At 38.5% G+C, this 20,026-nt stretch overlaps 1 protein-coding gene across 2 annotated transcripts in view; it reads left to right on the top strand.

Moving 5' to 3' along the window:
* MAP2K4 (mitogen-activated protein kinase kinase 4) overlaps positions 1–20,026 on the top strand; it is a 90,658-nt gene that overhangs the window by 61,653 nt on the left and 8,979 nt on the right. For both annotated transcript variants that reach the window (XM_031467599.2, XM_031467601.2), the window contains exons 4-8: positions 767–886; positions 8,514–8,633; positions 11,012–11,063; positions 13,983–14,110; positions 18,581–18,658. In XM_031467599.2, coding sequence (XP_031323459.2) covers positions 767–886; positions 8,514–8,633; positions 11,012–11,063; positions 13,983–14,110; positions 18,581–18,658 — 498 coding nt within the window. The remainder of the gene's footprint in view (positions 1–766; positions 887–8,513; positions 8,634–11,011; positions 11,064–13,982; positions 14,111–18,580; positions 18,659–20,026) is intronic.

Consider the following 20,026-nt stretch of genomic DNA (forward strand, 5'->3'; position numbering starts at 1 on the left):
ATAGACTCCAGCTCTGCTGTGTACCAAGGAGGACCCCATCGTCCTAGGAGTAGACACAGCCCTCTGTTTCCTCAATTTTAGATTTTCTTCTACATGTTTCTGCCCTGCATTCTGACTCATGGGTTGGAGAGTCATGTAGGACGTTCTGTTTTTAACATACAGATGGTGTGGTGACAGGGAGAACGGCAGTACAGGATTTGGGAGACTTGGGTTGTAGCCTGTGTGCTGCTCTGACACCAGTTCTCACGGTCACCTGTTCTGGACTGTCCTCCCTGTAAAGAATGAGGGTGCTGAGGCGCTGGGATGCCAGGGAGTGCAGAGGGCTGGTCTTGCACTGAATGCCCAGATTCCATACAGTTCTGAAGTGGTGGCTGGAAGTATACATGAAACTACTTATAATTATTCAGTGTAAACTGTATAAAGTATATAGCTAATTAGAATTTTCTCTACATGTGCATGTGGGGTGAATTTTCACCATTCAGGAACTTTGTTGCATTACTTCCAACATCACCAGCAAATGCTTGTGGTTAAAAAGCCCTGTGTCCCTGAAAGAGTTTGTATGTGCTATTTTGTTAAGTATTTTTTTTAATTGCTATTTTGTTTTTCTATGATAAGATTGTTCTTGAAGTATAAGGAAGATGATAATTTTTATGTCTGGTTAGTATTTGTGAAGTTTGCTTGGCAATTTTCAGCCTTGTGGTAGTGATTTCTCGGGGTTCTAAAGCTGTTTTATGTCTTTATGACATCTTTTGTCATTCTTTTCCAGAGAATTCGGTCAACGGTGGATGAAAAAGAACAAAAACAACTCCTTATGGATTTGGATGTAGTGATGCGGAGTAGTGACTGCCCGTACATTGTTCAGTTTTATGGTGCACTCTTCAGAGAGGTAGGAACAAACCGTTCGGATCTTAGCTGACGAGCCGAGATCTAGCGGGAATAAGTGACGATGGCAGTGCTTGATTCTCGTCTTCAGTTACATGCCCTGCGTCAGTGACACGTTAACTCCTCAGTATTTTAGTATATTGCCATGACAATGGGCACATTAATTTCTACCACTCATGTTCCTTTGGTTACGGAGTGAATTTCATACTTTAATTAATTAGTTAGTTAATTAATTATTTCATGGCTGTCATTTGTGAATCCCCTATTTCCTTCTTCACTTATAAATACTTTGTATTTCTTAAGACCCTGACAAATCAGCTGACTTCTAACCGTATGAACGTAGGTTTATTTAGATCTATCTCCTTTGTCCTTCAGCTCCCTTAGCCCTCCCAAACCCCTCTTTTTTTTTTTTTTTTTTTAATTGAGTTATAATCAGTTTACAATGTTGTGTCAATTTCTGGTATAGAGCACAATTTTTCACTTATACATGAACATACATATATTCATTTTCACATTCTTTTTCACCATGAGCTACCACAAGATCTTGTATATATTTCCCTGTGCTATACAGTATAAACTTGTTTATCTATTCTATATATACCTGTCAGTATCTGCAAATTTCAGACTCCCAGTGTGTCCCTTCCCACTCCCCTCCCCGCTGGCAACTACGAGTTTGTATTCTATGTCTATGAGTCTGTTTCTATTTTATATTTAAGTTCGTTTGTCTTCTTCTTCTTTTTTAGATTGCACATATAAGTGATATCATATGGTATTTTTCTTTCTCATTCTGGCTTCACTTAGAATGACATTCTCCAGGGACATCCATGTTGGTGCAAATGGCATTATGTTGTCTTTTTTATGGCTGAGTAGTATTCCATTGTATAAATATACCACAACTTCTTTATCCAGTCATCTGTTGATGGACATTTAGGCTGTTTCCATGACTTGGCTATTGTAAATAGTGCTGCTATGAACATTGGGGTGCTGGCATCTTTTTGAATTATTCCCTGACCCCTTTTTAAACTTGTGTTCATTGCTGTCATCAAAGGTACCTGCATTTAACTTAAGCATTTGTTCGTGCCCACCCATAATCTTCAGTAAAATCCATCAGATGTGGAAATTAGCAAGTATAGTAGAAATTCTTTTCTCTAATTCTGTTGTCCAGATTTTTGTGTGGGAACTAGAACTCTGATTTCTTGGTCTCAGGACCATGTTTCTCTTTTGGCTTCGGATTATTTTGTGTCCTGATGTAGACTGTCACTTCCGCCTTCAGCTGTCAATCCACTTGCTCATTTCCAGTCATCCCACTGCCTCCAGCAGGGAGGTGGGCCAGGGTCAGGAGGTACCGCTGCAGCTGTAAGTAAATCAAGTACTTTATGGTGTTCTGGACAGTTATTATACACTGGTGATGTTCATTAGGTGAATAGGACTTGAACTGAACTCTGAAGCATTTGAAGTACTCTTAAAAAATACCATTTAAAATACGTAAAAAATACCATTCTCATTTTGAAAGTGTTAGGATGAGCTGATGCTGGTAGGTTTGTTATGCATCCTGCCCTTCTCTTCTTTCTGAGTTTGGGTCACAGAGGTTGCAGTCTTTGGGGTTTTTATTATCGTTACCAACTGAATATTACACCAAATAGAAATAGATGAAATCTTCTAATTGGAGAAGACCTTAGAAGTTAGTCAATTAATTCTCATGTAATCCTGACATTTTTATTGATTTATTTTTCTGTGCTGTTAATAAATGACTCTAGTAATGGGAAGCGTTCTCCTTCATGATGGAGCCCATTTCTTTGTTGAATCACTAACTAATCACTGCTAGTGCTACACTTATGTGTCATCTTTCCACTCCTGTCCTTGTACTTGCTGTGACAAGCATTCATTTTTACGACCTGATGTGATGAATTTGTAACTTCCTTCCCCATTTCACATCAGTACTACTACGCATCAGCACACAGGCGTGTACTCAGACATGTAAGTATTTCCTGGACCTAAGTATTAGATAGTGTTATTCCATTTGTAAGATCATGAATCTGGAACTTTCTTCATGTTGCACAAGAATCTTGCCATCTCCTCCTCCCTTCTTCCCCCAAACCATGAATTTGTTCTTCATAATCAGTAAATCCTCTGGCCACAGTCCTCATCAGATCTTAATGGAGAACAGTACATAATTTGGATCGGACTAGATTTTCCCTCCTGACTAGATTCCGCAGCCAGCCTCTCCAGTGCTGTGTTCGCTGTCTTGTAGACTCTTGCTGGCTCTGTCTTCACCCTCGCTCACCTCCGTAGTGCTCAGATATGCCAGTTCACTTCTTATGTTCATTCATTTGATAATTCATGTAAGCAGCATTTACATATACAGTCTCAGGCTAGACAGACTGATGTCTGATTTTATGAAAAGAAGGCAGAGTAAGTGATATCCATGATTGAAAAGTTACTGAAAACAAAACAAAAAGCTTGGAATAGTATCTGAACAGTATCCTTATGATTTCTTATGAATTGCTGGGTAAAACTCAGTTTTACATCTAAGGAAGGTTGAAGGAATTTAGATTTGCAGCTCTAAGCACTGACATCTATTGAATGCTCTGTAGTTTCCACATTTATTGTTTTCGTAACAGTCTCAGGGGGTCAGGAGGGAGGGGACTGAGATTTGAGTACTAATTTGACAGAAGTCCCACAGCCAGTAAGTGGCAGAGACGGGACTGGGACTTCAGAGACAAAAATCTTACTGTTCTTTCTGCTGGACGACAAGTGGTTCAGGGATGAAGAACTTAAGCTTCAGTTAAGAAATAACCTGCTTTTTAAACATGACAGTTTTTGAGTATGGTAAGATGAAAGCTCTGGGACTGTATGTTGAGTTGTGTGAAGACACAAAATGCCTGATAGACTGAACACGAAGCCACACCCCCAACCCCTGAAATCTGAGACTGAAAGAAGTAAGAGTTGCTTTCTAAATAATCAAATGAAGCTTTGGAAGCAGAAGGCTCACCTTTAAAGAGGGCATATGCATAGTCAGAGTGTGTTTCCTGAAGGTTAAAAATAATAAACATTTAACAAGGGTTTAGAGAAACATTTTTGAGATTGATAACTTAAAAGAAAGGGTTTGTGTGTGTGTGTGTGTGTGTGGGTGGGTGTGAGACACGACCTCCGGTTTCAATAATAGACACAGAATTCTGGCTTTATGAAAGGAAAGCCTGGAAGTGAATGCATGCATTCAGGACTTTTCACCTGTCCACTGTTGTGAGAGACAAATGCTTGTGGTTCCTGTCCCTGTGAGAAATGCCTCCAGGGTATTTTATTTCACATAATTTATATGACCACAAGACATCAGCTCTTGGTCTGGTTCCATCAGCCAACAATCAAGCTTTTTCTTCTTGTAGCAACTATGTAGAGATTAATCTTGCCACTGGGTAACATGGAGCCTCTGAAAGTGCCACAGCTGTACGTGGAGCAGGGAATAAGTAACGTTTAACACTGAAGGTGCTAACTTACTTGTTGCCGTTGCCTCCAGCCACATATATGCTTCTTTCTAGGATGAGACTCAACTCAAGTAAAAAGTCCAAAGTACAGCTTGTATTTTATTTAGATAATTTGTTAAGACACCTAACTGCACACATTTCTCAATTCATTTCCAGACTTTGCAAGCAGAAAAAAACAGCTTGACGGCACTGAATAATGAACGTGACTTTTAGCCTGTAGCTTACAGAAAGGCCAGACCTACCATTTATCTTATCAGTTCTGAAACCTAGAATCACTTTAAAAATGTATTGTAATATATACATTTTCAGAATTTAATAGCAGGAAACCCTTACTTCAAATATCTTTTGAGGTTGAGGAAGTTCTGGTGTAGAATATCCTATTCTGAGCGTTCTGTGATCATAGACGTTCATCAGGTTCTATAAAAGGCAGTGACAGTGGCTGAATTTAGCCCCTCCTCCCTTCTACCCCCACTTCTGCTCATGCTGTCCTGCCCCTTTCTCAACCCCTGCAAGTCTGAAGTATAGCTGGATGGATGAACTGCACGTATTCGAGTGTACGATTTGTTGTGTTTGAACAAACGTGTACACCTGCGGAGTTATCACCGTCATCAGGAGAATGAACATACCCATCTCTCACAGGTTTCCTTGTGCCCTGTAGGTGACACACACTAGTACACACCCCCCTCTGCCGCCTTCGTCCTCAGGCAATCGCAGATCTGCTTTCTGCCACTACAGATGAATTTGCATTTTCTAGAATTTTACGTAAATGGAATCCTACAGTATACACCCCCGTTTTGTTGTCTTTTCCTGGGCGTAATTATTTTGCAGTTCACGTTGTGGCGTGTGTCAGCAGTCTGTTACACTTTGTGGCCCATTGTTAATAGTATTCCACTGTGTGCATACACCGCAGTTAGTTAACTCAGTCACCTGCTGATGGACATTTGTATCCAGTTTTGTCTGTTATAAGTAAAGCTGGGAGGAGCATTTGTGTACAAGTCTTTGAGTGGACATGTGCTTTCATTTTAAACACTTGGGAGTGGATTGGCTGGATCATATGGTAGATATATGTTAATTTTTTAAAAAAAAATGGGCAAACTGTTTTCCAAAGTAGTTGTACCATTTTCATCTTCCAGTAGTGTGTGAGAGTTCTGTTTCTTCCACAGCTTTTCTAACACTTGGTATGATCTGTCTTAAATTGTAATTTTTAACCATTCTACTAGATGTATAGTGGAATCTCATTGTGTTGTTTAAATTTGCACTTCTCTGATGACTAATGATGCTGAACAATTTATTATGCTTATTTGCAAACCATATGTATTCTTTGATGAAGTTTCTGTTTAAGTCTTTTGTCTGTTAAAAATTAAAATACATTTTTTTTTCTTACTGAGTTTTGGGAATTTTTTTAGAATGTATTCTGGATGTAGGTTGGTTATCAGATACGTGGTTGCAGGTGTTTGCCACCCTCCGTCTGTGGCTTTTCTCTTAAACACTTAACAGGGTTTTTTTGAAAGTAAAATTTTTAATGTTGATGTAGGCCAATTTATCAGTTTTTTCTTCTATGTTAGTGTTGTATCTGAGGAATCTTAACTCAGTCACTTAGATTTTCTCTTATGTTTTCTTTTAGAGTTTTTGGTGTTAGATATCACATTGATATTTATCACTTATTTGGAGCTAGCTTACTATGGTGAGAGGTATGGGTTTGTGCTCACTTTTTTGCATATGGATATCTTCTGCACCTTTGTCACAAATCGGTTGTCCATGTGTGCAAGTCTACTTCTCAACTATCTAGTCTTTTCCGTTGTTCTGTTTTGTGTATATATATGTATTTTCGCCAGTTCCACACTGTCTTGATTACTCTAGCATCACAGAGAGTCTTAAGATCAGGTAGTGCAGCTCTGTTAACTTGTTTTTTAGTTGTTTTGGCTCTTTCAGGTCCTTTCCATTTATATATGGGTTCTGGGATCTGTCACTTTGTACAAATAAAATCTCCAGGGCTTATTATTGGGAGTACACTGAACTTACAGGTCAATTGGGGAAGTGTTTTTTTTTTAATAATATTAAGTCTAATGACCTATTAACATGGTAGTTCCCTTCATTTATTTACATCTTTAATTTTTCTTAGCAGTGTTTTGTAGTTTTCACTGTACAAATCTTTCACATTTTTTGATAAATTTATTCTTTAAGTATTTAATATTTTGATGCTTTAATAATATTTTATAAGATTTTGTTTCCTCTTGTTTGGTGACTAATGTATAGAAATATAGTTGATTTTTGTTTATCTTGTGTACTGCAACCTTGTTAAACTTGCTTGTGAATTCTGCTGGATTTTTGTAGATTTCATAGATGAGGGGTCCCACTTCATAGATGAGGGGCCCAAGCTTGTACGAGCAGAAAGGGGGAGCTGGAGGGGTAAGTCAGGGCTTCATACTCTTAAGTGATTTTTCCACTTCACTGTATTACTGAAGTGATGCTCCTTCCTTACTGCTTTTCTAAGAAGATGAATTAAATACGCTATCTTTTTCTCTAATAAAAAAATTCTAGTAAATCTACTGAGGTGGTGTCTTTAGATTAAAAGAAATTCAAGCGTGTGTTTTGGGTTAATAGCATTACTCAGTCTTTCGTGAGAGTTACTCTGCAAGAGCACTCAAAAGGAAAAGAGACCTAAAGAAGAAAGATCTGAGTAAGTGTAAGCTCCCCTGTCAGATGTGCTTTACAGGTGAGCACCCTGGGAAGCCCCGTAGCTGCATGAGTGCTGTGAGGCGGGCCTACGGCAAGAGTGCTGTTCCTCCCCCCAGCACTCTGCACAGCACATGCTTTCTCTGCCTGGAAGTTAGGTGTCCTGGCCTTGTAGGTGTTGACAGGAGAGAGTTAAATAAACTGGATTCTGTTCATGGCTCTGTCACTAATGAGCAGCGCTGTTCTGAGCAAGCCAATTTATTTCAGCAGACACTGATCTCTTATACAATCAGTCAGATCAGGAGTAGGGGTAGCAAGTTAGTGGTAGAAAATCTCCAAGGGTACAGCTGGATCTGTGAATTAGTTACCACGTACAAAATTATTTAAAGATAAGTTTTGTCATCATCCTGATAGCTCTTTTCACTGCCATAAGGTCCTTCGTAGTCCTCGTTCATACGTGCACGTAGCTTCACAGCATTGCACGCGTGGAATCTGCTTACTGTCTCTTTCTTCGTGCGTACCTCCTGAACTGTATAAATTTCAAAATAATTTCATTTTAGGTAATCCTTTTAATAATGTACCATTTCTTCTTGTGAGATAGTTCAGTGGTTTCTAGTTTTGTTTTGTTTCTGTCTTTTCTTTTGTAATTTAACTGTCCAAGTTAGATTCCCAGTAATGGGATGGCTCTACCAAAGGGCATAAACTACACGTTTATTTCTCTTGTTTTATTGTGAGAGTGCCTTCAAACTGGTTTAAGACACCCTGTAATGCTGCCAGTAGTTTTTGAGTGATTTGGTTTAGTGACTGCAGCATTCGTTCATGTAGGGACTGTTTATTGAGCCGCTGTCCTGGTGGAGTGTATATTCTATAGGGAAGATTGGTGAAAAGCATAATAAATAAGTAAATTGTATCTTGTATTAGAAGATGATGTGGGCTACACAGAGTAGAGCAGTAAGGGGATGCTGAGGAGGGGTGGCTTGTGTTTTCAGTCAGGCATTTTAAGTGTTAGCCACTGAGAAGGCGGCATTTGAGCAAGGTCTGTAGGCACTGGGTTTGCTTTACGTATTTTTTTCCTTCCGTTTTTACTAATTTAAGAACTTTATATAGTCTCTCAAGATGAGTGTAATCTATTTCCTTTGTTAGTGAGATTGAACAGTTTCCCACATATTTTCTATTTTTGTATTTAATTATGACAGAGTTTGAAAATTTTACAGAAATCCACAGTTTGTTTTTTTTTTATGTAATACTGTACCCGTCCTTACAATTACGAGTGGGGAAAATTGGGAAAATAAGTTTGCATTTAAACATGAGAATATTCAGTCCAGGGCTTTAATAAGGAACAAAAATTACCACTAATTCAAGATTAAAAAAAAAAGATTGCTTCTTCTCTAATTGTGTTTCTATTTTAAGTAAAGGAAAGGTGATGCTTAATATTAAGATATATAAGAATAACAGATATTTGTTATTTTATAGGGTGACTGTTGGATCTGTATGGAACTCATGTCTACCTCGTTTGATAAGTTTTACAAATATGTATATAGTGTATTAGATGATGTTATTCCAGAAGAAATTTTAGGCAAAATCACTTTAGCAGTAAGTACCTGGTTTTCAAATTGTTCATTCTATATATACTTATACAAAGATGCTGTTGGAGTTTTGAATGCACACATCTGAATGCCCTTCACAGAATGTTACAGACCTTCCTGGAAAATCATTTATAACAGGAAAAGAGACAAAATCTCTTCTGTGGGGGTAATTAACACAAGTCATAAGAACAGTTTTCAAAGTACTACATTGATAATTGTCATTATTGAAAAGTACATATTGGAATCATACATTTTGATAATAAATACTACAGTATTTTCATTAAAATCACAGTGACCCGTAATAATTGTGCTATAAATAATGCTAGAAAAAGCAGTTTCCTGTTCCTCTTTCCCTTGTTACTTGAACTATTTTAAAATAAGTTATATTATCACAGTTATTCCTAAATTAATCAGAATTACAGCAATCTCTTTGAAGTCCCTTAATTGAAACTCTTAGACAAAGTATGTTCCCTGTGGTTTAAGATTTGGACTATTCTGTTTAAACTACTTAAATTGTTGACCACTAATTTCAGTAACCAGCATTACTAATTTCGTCAAATCACTTTTACCACAGTACCAAAAAGAAAAGAGTTATTGTTTGCTTTTGAGTTTTAAAAGTGAATTCATGATCATTTTTTTCTTGTTCTTTTAGCTAAGAAAGGTCATTTACAATTTTTTCACAAAAAGGAAAAACATTATTTTGATAGAGTAAAATTAATTAGTTTCTTAGAAACCCCTGAGAATCTGAACTGACATGACCTGGGTTAGTGGATATGTAAACTGCATTTATAGGAAGTTGTAAGAGACATATTCCAGTTGCATGTAATTTCCTATCTTCCCTGCCTTCTCCACAACCAATATGGTCTCCCTGTTAGTTGTCAATTTATTGTTTAATCACTAAGGATTAATATTATAACATGTAGACAGTTTCTGAACTGTATTTTAGTTGTAAGCGATGTAAAAAAAATGGAATTTTTAAAGTCAGATTAAACTCTAATCATTATAATCTTAAGATTCATAGGTCTCATGTTACTATTTTAAGTTTAAGCATTAATTCAGCTAAATAATTTAACTGTTTTTATGAGCTAAATGTTAAGATACATACCCTTTTATGTAATTTTATAAAAGGAAACTGTCTATTTTAAACAAGGTTATACTAGAAACGTATTCATTATTCAGACAGGTATATGAAACTTTATGTTGATCAATTTAGTCATCTCTTGCCAGTATGCCAAACCAGATATTATCTTGGAACTTGTTACTATTCATAATAATTATAATGGGACAGTAGTACAATAATGGTACTGGCTAATGGTGATTGAGCATTTATTTGCTGATTATCAGGCCAGGATATTATGACATTTATGTTCATAGCAACTCTCAATGGTAAATAGTGTAACCCCCTTTTTACAGATGACAAATCTGAAGCATGAAGAGGTTAAGTAATTAATTTGCTTTGAAATACATACATTTGTAAGTGGTAAATAATTGAAGCCCATGCAGCCTGATCCTGGAATCCTGCTGTTAACCACTCCACGACAGGATGGTCACGAAGCTGTAAAACATAAATACAGTTATTTTATCATATACTGCAATATACGTACACTAATAACTCATTTATTATATATTTGCCTTTATTTCTAGACTAGGTGATCATCCTTCACCTTAAGCACAACATTTAAAATTTGTGTTAAATCTCTCCTTGCTCATGAATAACCCGGTGAACACACAGCCCTGGCTGTTGGAAATGCTGCAGGCTTGTGTTCTGCATTGCTGACACCAGCAGCCCGAGGGCAGCGGGACCTGACCTTTCAAACGGTCGGCCTGTGCTTCTCTTCTCTTTTAGTTCGTAGAAATTTTAATTCAGGTCTCTGTTTCCTCCATCCTGAAGAAATCTTCAATTTTATGATCATGAGCCGTGATCAAGCAGAATGATACATTCTAGTTCAGCCAAAATTATTGCAGGCCTAACACCCAATGAGGGTGAACGATTGTGAGAAACTGCAAATTTGGGAAAACTTATTAAACTAGGGTTGATAATGGGACCAGACTGTTGGACCTTTTCCTACCAAGTATATCTATTCTTGAAAAGTTTGAAGCTATGAGAAAGATTATGAAACTTTTTAATGAGTTATTTTTTAAAATATGAGTTAGGATTTTTTTTTTTTTTTTTTTTTTAGCTGTCAGGGAAAGGTGTGTAAAGGCAACTAAGTTTTCAGGTCTAAAATCATCATTCAGAATCTTCAGTTAAGATAAAAAGTGGCCAGGAGGTTGAAATGTCCCGCTTAACAGATGCGGAGAACTGCCTGAGCCATTACCGCACGCGCCGTGCTGCCAATCAGAAGGAAACTGATTGCTTATCCCAGCTCTGCTTTTTATCCACAGACTGTGAAAGCACTAAACCACTTAAAAGAAAACTTGAAAATTATTCACAGAGGTGAGTATGAATTGTTTTTTATAGACTAGAAATTAATATTTTTCCTTAATAAGAAAAATAATTTGAAATTACAGTGCATTGTATAAGTTTTCCTGAAATATTTGTATTTTTAGCAAAACATACTATATGTACCCTTAAACTTTAATTTAGGATTTTTTTCCTTTGGGATTCTATAAATTTCTGTCTAACTTATTAGAATGTTGGCTCTAGAAATTGAAGTAGACCTTGCCTCAAGTTCTTATTACCCATAGTTGAAAAATAATGATTCACTTGCCTGATAGGTAATGGATGTTTCTCTGTCTGTACAAATAAGGCAGGAGGTGGACCATCAGAGAAGAACCTGCAGGATAGTACCCTCGAGCGTTTCCAAGGCACGTTATTGTCCCTGTCAAGTGTTTCTTCTCTACTTTAGAGGATATTTTTGTAAATTGAGAAAGATTCTTGAATTAGTATTATACACTGAAATTCCTCCAAAGCATTTGTATTTGTGAAAACAGTGATCTTGGCCTTTTTAGACACAGGTCCAAATTCAAACATCTGATGTATATCTGCTGGAAGACAGTGGGAATCCTGAGTTTAATTCAGCAAATAGGTTAAGTAGTTGCACTGTTTATTACTCTGACAGACTCAGGGTTGTGAGGTGGTGGCTTTGAAGAGTCCTCAGTAAGTTCGTAATGGATGAGCCTCAGACAACACATGACAGTGTGTAGTCCAGCCCGACAATAAATGCGACAGAAAGTAAAAGGCCATGTTCAGAGAAAGGAAAACCTCAAGTCTGAAGGGTAAAGAATTCTAAGATTGTGATTAAAGAAATTAGGGCATTTACTTAAGTAATTTTAATTTGGGGTTGACCCTGGACCACTGTAATCTTGAACATCAGAATACTTCACTGAATTTTTCTTGGCTTAATGTTTGTTAAAAATAATATTGGGTGGCCTTCTTATTTTCTCTTTTGGCCTAAAATCATGTAAGGTTAGGTCCCTAAACAAAATTATTTTGCTCTTCTGTACATATTGTTCTTGTTTTGGATTTTTCTCTCCCTTTTTTGCTGTGTTTTGTAGTTATGAGAGTATTACCTTTAGGACATTTGACAGTCACCGTAGGCATACTCGGTGGTCACAGTGAAGCACTAAGACAGTGCCTGAGGTCGAATAAAAGGGAAAGGCTTCAGAAATAACTTTGGTTATTTCTGAAAATAACAGGTTTTCCTATTACTAAGTAAAATGATGAGTTTATAGCAGTCTTTTTTTACCAGTTTGGATCAGTTAGCTTTTTTGCTGCAGTTAGAGTGCTTTTGATTGCAAGTAATAGAAAATCTTGTTAACTGGCTTAAACTTCAAGGAACCCATTACCTGTCATAGTGAGTCTACAGGTGGGGTGGCTCCAAGCACCATGTGATTAGGGCTCACACTCCCTTCTTCTGGCTCTGCCCTCCGTAATATGCCGGCTCCATCCTCAGGGTAACAACAACTAAAGCGGGTCCCATCTCACTTCTAGACTTGACAGCCTTTTGAAGAAGAAGCTCTTTCTTCCTGTGTGGCTGTCTTAGGACCAAGAAAATCTTCCTTACATATTTCTGATACTTCGTCTCATCAGAATTGCCTCGTGTCTTTCACCTAAACTAGTCCTCAGCAAGGAGCACGAGGCTGCCCTGACAAGCTTAGACCGATCAGGACCCAGTCTTTGCACATGTGGATAGATCTACACAGAGGAGGATGGATACCTCAGTAAAATGGAAGTTCTGTTAGAAGGGGTGGCGTGGTTAGGAGTGGATGCTTGATAGCCAGTCAGCTGTGTCCATGGTGGTAAGAGCTCTTTTATGGGTTTATTTGTCAGTTACCTTCTGAGTTATAGACATTTTTTTATATCCTTTGTTTATTTTTATCCTTACTTTTTATTCACTGATCCATGACAGTGACAAGGAAATGGATTGAAGGATTGAGATAGGGACAGAGAATTTAATGAGCAAGAGGGGAGAATTGGTAAGGTAGGTGATTTGCACATTCTGGCAGTGAGTTGATGATCAGTGAGGAAGAGGGGATAACCTAAGGGCCAGTGTGGCAAGACTGTGTAATACAAAGCCTGAAGAACTAAATGGAAGGGGTTCAGCTCTCTCAGGTGTACAGACAGGCACACACACTCCGAGAGTGGCAGAAGTGCATCTGCTCTCTCCAGGGAGACCTTAAAAAGGCTTGGCTACGAGAAACGTGAAGAAGCCGTCTGAGATCAGAAACATCTCTCAAGGAGAAACAGTTACTAAGGGGGTGCACTAAATGAGTATGAATACTGTGGTAGGTGTTTCAACTTCCACAACCGTATAAATTAGGAATTATTGCTGTGATTCCATAGATGAGGAAATTGTGGTTGCTGAGTGAAAGGTGAGTGGCTCGCCCCAGGTTGCGTTGTGCACATCAGACCCAGATCCTGAAACTTGGCTTTTCTAACCCTAAAGCTTGTGGGCTTTCAGATGTACTGGATTGGGTACTTTCTCAAGTTAGATAAAGCTCTACTTTGACTAAATTGTGGGTTTATAATTTGTATACTTTGCATTTAGTTTTATAGTCTTGGACACATAAAGTAGCTTAAAATACTCTTACAGATTAAATTCATTCATCACGTTTTGTTGTAATGAATTTGAAACAAGTAAATGAATATGTCACTTGATAAAAACAAAGATAACTTTATAGAATGCCTAAATTTATTTTGAAGCATTTTTTTGATAATGGGTATTTAAGCATCAGCATTCAGAAAGTGGCTTTTTCAATTTTTCATCTTATGTATCTGAATTTTAAAGATTTGATCACTTAATGTTTTCTAAGATTTTTAATTTAGTATTTTTGCCTGAAGTACTTTACAGTGTTAGAACGTAGCTCATTTGATCAATTTACTTGTACGTTGAATGATGTCTATGTCTTGCAGATATCAAACCTTCCAATATTCTTCTGGACAGAAGTGGAAATATTAAACTCTGTGACTTCGGCATCAGTGGACAGCTTGTGGACTCCATTGCCAAGACAAGAGATGCTGGGTGCAGGCCATACATGGCAGTAAGTGCAGAGGCCAGACCTTCTTGCTCGATATCGTTGCTCAGAGAGCGTGTGCCCTTTGGTGCTGTACTTCTGAGGAGTCTGCCTCTGGTCGTGCAGTTTCACCGTGCTAGAATATTTTCCTCTTCCCTAAAGCCAAGCTGAGTTCTAGCTTCTCTGTGAAACTTGGTGAAATTATCCCAGTGAACTCCCTTATATGGTCTTACTCTCTTTCTCTTGTCTGGCCCTAAGCATCATGGTCTTCTCTGATTACCATTTTTTCATTATATGCTACTCTATTAATCAACCAAATGGATAGTTCTTAGACGGCCTCTCTGTATTTCTCGACCCCGTATTCTGTCTTGACTGTAGGAGATGGTATTTAGTGGACACATTGATGTGAGAAGTGATGCTATTTCCGGTTAGAGAATTCCGGGAAGACGTGAGTTCCTCATAGCCTGCAGTATGTGTCATGGGGTCTGCGGCTCTGTCTTGAATATTACCGGTTCCTTCTTTAGAGGTGGATGAAACACATGCTGACCCGCGTGAGGGTAGGGCTTAGCCGGTTCCCAGCCTGGGTCCTCTTTCTCTTCGAGGAGACTGACCTCTACCATCCTTCGATGCACGTCACACTCACTGTCCCAAGGTGTTTGCTGCACTTTGCTACAGCCTGGGCTTCGATCTATTTTTGAGCAGAAATTTAGTGTCTGTATTTTAAACATTTCCCCCTAGGTGTTGGTGTCTCTTTGCTGTGGCATGTTCTTTGGAGACCAGCACGGTGCTCTGAATGATACACATAGGTTTGCAGTCACTTATCGAGGCATTCCTGTCAGCAGTTTTTGTTTTAATCTTCGTAGACTCTTTTAAACTAAAGATTAGCTTTGAATTGAACAAATTTTTTCTCTTCTCTTATTTGTTACTTTCTTTCTTGATTTATATACTTCTATACCCAGTGCTATAAGCAGTAGAAAATTAAGAAAAATCACAGGCTGCATATTACAGCTTTTTACCTTGTTTATGGCTGGGTGGGCTAGCTACCCTAGATTTCACACTTACTTCAAAAACTTGAACACATTTTATTTTCATCATCATCTGAAAGTAAATTTTGCATCAATTCTTTTCCTTTATCTCCCCATCTGTAAATAATGTGAGGCCCAGCATTATGTTTATTACAGATATTTTTTGTACATGTTCTGTGGCCTGTTTATATACTCTGGTCATTGTATTTGAAAGACATTATATTTGAACATTTTTGGTTATTGACAATATTTTAGAATTGTTGCAACTTTCAATGCCCTGTTTTTGTTTTGTTATATCTTTTCATGTCACCCTCTCTACAAATGAAAATGAAAGAGGGGTGTGTGTGTGTGTGTGTGTGTGTGTGTGTGTGAATACAAAAAGAGACCTTCATTTAAAGTCGCGGCTTTGTGGATGTCTATTGGCCAGGCAGTCTTCAGAAAATATGGAAGACCTTGCATTCATTGTAATTAAGAATAAATGGGGCAATAAGTTCAAAAGTATGAAATAAAAAAGAAGAAACATGGGGCATTGAGAATTCATATAATTTGCACATTAAGTAATGATGCCCTGAAGCTATTAACTACACTTCTAGGGCTTTTCTCAGTACTAAGGCTGACAAGTGTTTTTGCTATGTAACATTGCCTAAGAATTATATTTAATTAATGCAGATTTAAAAAATGCAATTGCACCTCCAATAGAGCTGAATATTTGAATTCAGGTAACTTTTAAGAAAGAAGTAGACTTTGAGTTTTTGTGTAGAAATAAGGTCCACAGGCCCAGGAAGGTGCAGGGCTTTTTTTTCCTGCTAACCACCTGCAGCTTTGGAATAAGCGGGCTGAAAAGAAACTCTCTGCCTCTCCTCTCTCCCGGCCCAAGAGAAAAGCCTCTGTCCTTGGCTGTCTCCTAGGCCTGTTTCAGATGGACAGGAGTGCAGTCAGCATTCATTTTAAAAGCCTCCAAGTGTCTTGACTCTTCTTTCATATACCTTGCTTGACAGGAGATACTGGAAATGTATCTTGTCTCTTTAAGATTTGCCGTTTGTCTTTAGTCTTCGGAATTGTGATTTCCTAACAGATTATTTAATGTAAAAAGTGTATAAAACGTAGACTTTAAACATAAGTTTTCCATAAACCGGTTGTTAACATTTTGCCACCTCCTCATCTCTCTCTCTCTCTATATATATATATACACACACACACACATTTATATATACACACATATATGTGTGTACTAATATATGTATGTGTGTGTGTACAGACACACCAGAAAAAAAAATATATATATATATATATTCTGGACCATTTGGAAGTCAGCTGCAGATATCATGAATTTCATTCTGAACACTTGAGTGCACATGTCCTGAGAAAAGGAGCATTCTTCTGCATTACCATGATACCATTACCACACCTAAGACATAAACCTGGAGACATTAACAAGGATTTTATAATATCATCTGATACGTAGTTTATACTCAGATTTCCCACTTGTCCAAAATAAATGTAATTTTTCGATGTCAGTTGAGGATCACATCAATGTTATACATTGCTTTTAGTAGTTACACTTTTTAATCTTAATCTAAATTGGTCTAGACCATTCCCTACCCCACCCCACCCCACGGCTTTGACTTTCTGGGGGGCTGTTTGGAACATCCTTCACTCTGGGCCTGTCTGACTACCCCGGCATGCATAGTGTCAGGTCGTCATGCTGGGCACAGGTGCTCCGTAGACGGTGTGCGCCTTGTATTGCGTCACGTTACAGTGCCAGTCGCCTTAGGTTATCTCACCAACTGTAATGCTTACAGACATGCCTTTTCCCTTTTAAGCAGTTGAAACATTCGCAAAATAGAAACTAATTTCCTCAAATTTTTTCTTTTGTTCTCCTCCCCCAAATGCATAATTGATATTATTTTTCATTTTCAAAGGATTCCTTCACCCAGTACCCGCTTACCCTTCCCTTCTGCTACCTTCCAACGTGAAGAGACTTCTAAAAAGTCACCTTAGTTTCTCTTTTATATCATTTCCTCTCATACCTCTTTTCCTTTTACTATAGAAGCCCTTCCATGTTAGTGTGTAAGATAGTTTTAATTAGCAACAGAAAGAAGATCTCATAGCAATACTTACTGAAATATGCCAATTTATTTTTTATCTTGGGTATTTCTCAAATCCTAATATAATCTTCTCTTGAATTATATGCAGCCTATTAGGCATGAAATCTAGTTAAGTTATATATCTCATCAACATTAAGAAATTGTTGCTGTATTTTCCTTTGATGTGTTTAACAAATTTGATAACACTGATTCACTCAGTCACTTTGGTTTCAAAAGAACTATTCTTCAGGATATATTCCTTTTCTACTTGTTAACAAGACTAAAACATCATACTCACTTTTTTCCCTTTGTATGACCATTCAGGTTTTCAGAATGTCTGGTAAAGAAATTATTTAGCAGTTCCTGTAAGGTTTATTTTTGTTAAGAGGCTTTTTATTACTGATTCAGTCTCTGCTTGTTACAGGTCAGATTTTTTAACTCTTCTGAGTCAGTTTTGGTAATTTGTGTGTTTCTAGGAATTTTTCCATTCCATCTAGTTTATCTTGTTGTTGGCATACAGTTGTTCTTAGTATTCTCTTATAATTTTTTTCTCTTATAATTCTTTTTATTTCTATGAAGTAGGTAGTAATGTCTCCACTTGGATTTTTGATTTTAGTTATTTTCATCTCGCTTTTTTATAGTCTAGAGGGTTTGTCAATTTTGTTATCTTTTTCAAGAACAAACTTTTGATTTCTTTGATTTCTCTCTTTAGTTTTTTAATTCTGTTTCATTGATCTCTACTTTAATCTTTATTATTTCCTTTCTTCTATCTTTGATTTTAGTTCCTCTTTTTCTAGTTACTGAATAAAGTTATGTTACTTGAGATGTTTCTTCATTTTAATATAAGTGTTTACAGTTGTACATTTCCCTCTGAACAGTACTTTCTCTGAATCCCTTAAATGTTGGTGTTTGATATTTTCATTCATCTCAAAGTATTTTCTGGTTTTTTTCACGTTTGCTTTTGTGTCTCACGTATTGTGGTATATGGCCTTACTCACTGAAGCAAAGATCAGAAGACCTAATCTCTTTTTCTTTTTTTCCCCCTTAATTTTTTAGCATTACTTGCTACTAATCCGGCCCTGTAATTCTTTATTTTCCCTTGTTCCTCCTTTTTCTCCCTTGGCCTGTTGTCAGCTTCAGCTTTGTAAACCTTGTGAGTCCTTAGGGGGAAGAGCCAGAAGAGTGGCGTGTTTTCCCTTCACGCAGGAAGCCGTGGAGCCGGCTCCGACCTTGTTCGCTTTCCCTGGAGCCCGGGCTTCCGGTCGGTGGCAGTGCGCCTGGCCGCGGGCCCTCCGGGCGTGCGCCCGCGCAGCTGCGGCCGGCTCCCTCGCCCTGCTCCGGAGGGTGTGCGGGCGGAGTGACCGTGACTTCTCTTTGTGTTCCAGCCCGAGAGAATAGACCCGAGTGCGTCACGACAAGGATATGACGTCCGCTCTGATGTCTGGAGTTTGGGGATCACACTGGTATGTTCTCGTCGACTCAGCCTTGTCACAGTAGCGTGGCAAGAAATTTCAAAGTGAAAGAAGGCTTAACCAGGCCTCCGCCACTCATAAGAACACCTCTTTTCTCTTCCGGTCTTCAATTTATATGCCTAGTTCTCCCCGCCCCCGCCCCCGCCCCCACCCCATGGCTGTAATCGTAGAGGCTATATTTTCTAATTGTTGAAAAACAAGTTTTTTTCCTTAAAAATCAAACTGGCGCTGGGTATCTCCCTCAAGGCTTTGTTAAGTGCCCAGGGCTCTCACGCTGTCGCTCTGCGTCCCTTGGCGGCAGATGCTGGGAGTCAGAGCTACGCGGAGAACAGGGCCAGGGAGGTCAGCTCTCCGCCCCCAGGCACCCCGGCCCCTCCCATCTCCAGCAGGAATAGTGAGGACAGTGTATGTGTCAGGTACACGTCTGTGTGTATGAAGATAGTTTCGGCTTGAAATCCTCTCCTCCTGAATAGAAAAGGCACAAATGAATGAGCTGAAGGTAACTCCGTTGTTGAGGGCGGATAACCACCTAGGGGACAGTCAGATGGAGTGTCTCCCTTAGAACAACACCGAGAAAGAAAAGTAAGAAGGCCACTTAATTTGTAACTAACAAGCACGATTAAATAAACCTCACTTACAGACTCTGTTGAAACTTTAGTTGTATTTTAAAAATAGATTTATTTGCTGATTTCCTTATTACCGAATTGTGTTTTGAAGTTTTAGATTGATTTTTCTTGCACTGGCTGTTCACCAGGGCTCAGCGGCGCTTTTCTGATGTGGGAGAGCTCCTATAGCTTCTTCTACACTGTGAATTTTCCATCACTAGGTGGGGCTGTGTCCTGTTTGGTAGGCAGCCCTCAACTTTTCCTTCCATTTTCTTCCCATCTTCAGTAAGACCCAGAGCCTGGAGTTAGCAGGTTCAGAGCACTGAGCTTTTTCTGTAGCTTATTAAATAATCTTCATTCGTTCCTTGTTATTATATGGTCCTGAAATCTCTTCCTGAGGATCACGTACCTTTGTGAGCTGTCCTTGGTGAGTCATGCCACCACGCCTGCTGAATTCTCCATAGAGAGCTGGGAAGGCTGGTAGCTCACCTCTGCAGGAGACTCCATCTAGTTTCCCTTGTGACCAAGTATGGGAGGTACCTCATGGAGTCTTCTGACTAAAGGGGAAGGGATCTTTTGCCCTTTAGTCAGGAAGGAACATGGAGCTTGGGAATCTCTAGGTCTGGTGACTGCTCCAAAAACTGCAGCAAGACCTATAGCTTCCAACTGAGGCAGCTGTTTGCATATGAGGGATATTCACGATTCAGAAGCACCTATCTATGTCCAAACCGGTTCTGTTTAAAAAGCAAGTTTT

Source organism: Camelus dromedarius, chromosome 16 (assembly GCF_036321535.1).
Source record: "Camelus dromedarius isolate mCamDro1 chromosome 16, mCamDro1.pat, whole genome shotgun sequence".
Lineage (NCBI taxonomy): Eukaryota > Metazoa > Chordata > Mammalia > Artiodactyla > Camelidae > Camelus > Camelus dromedarius.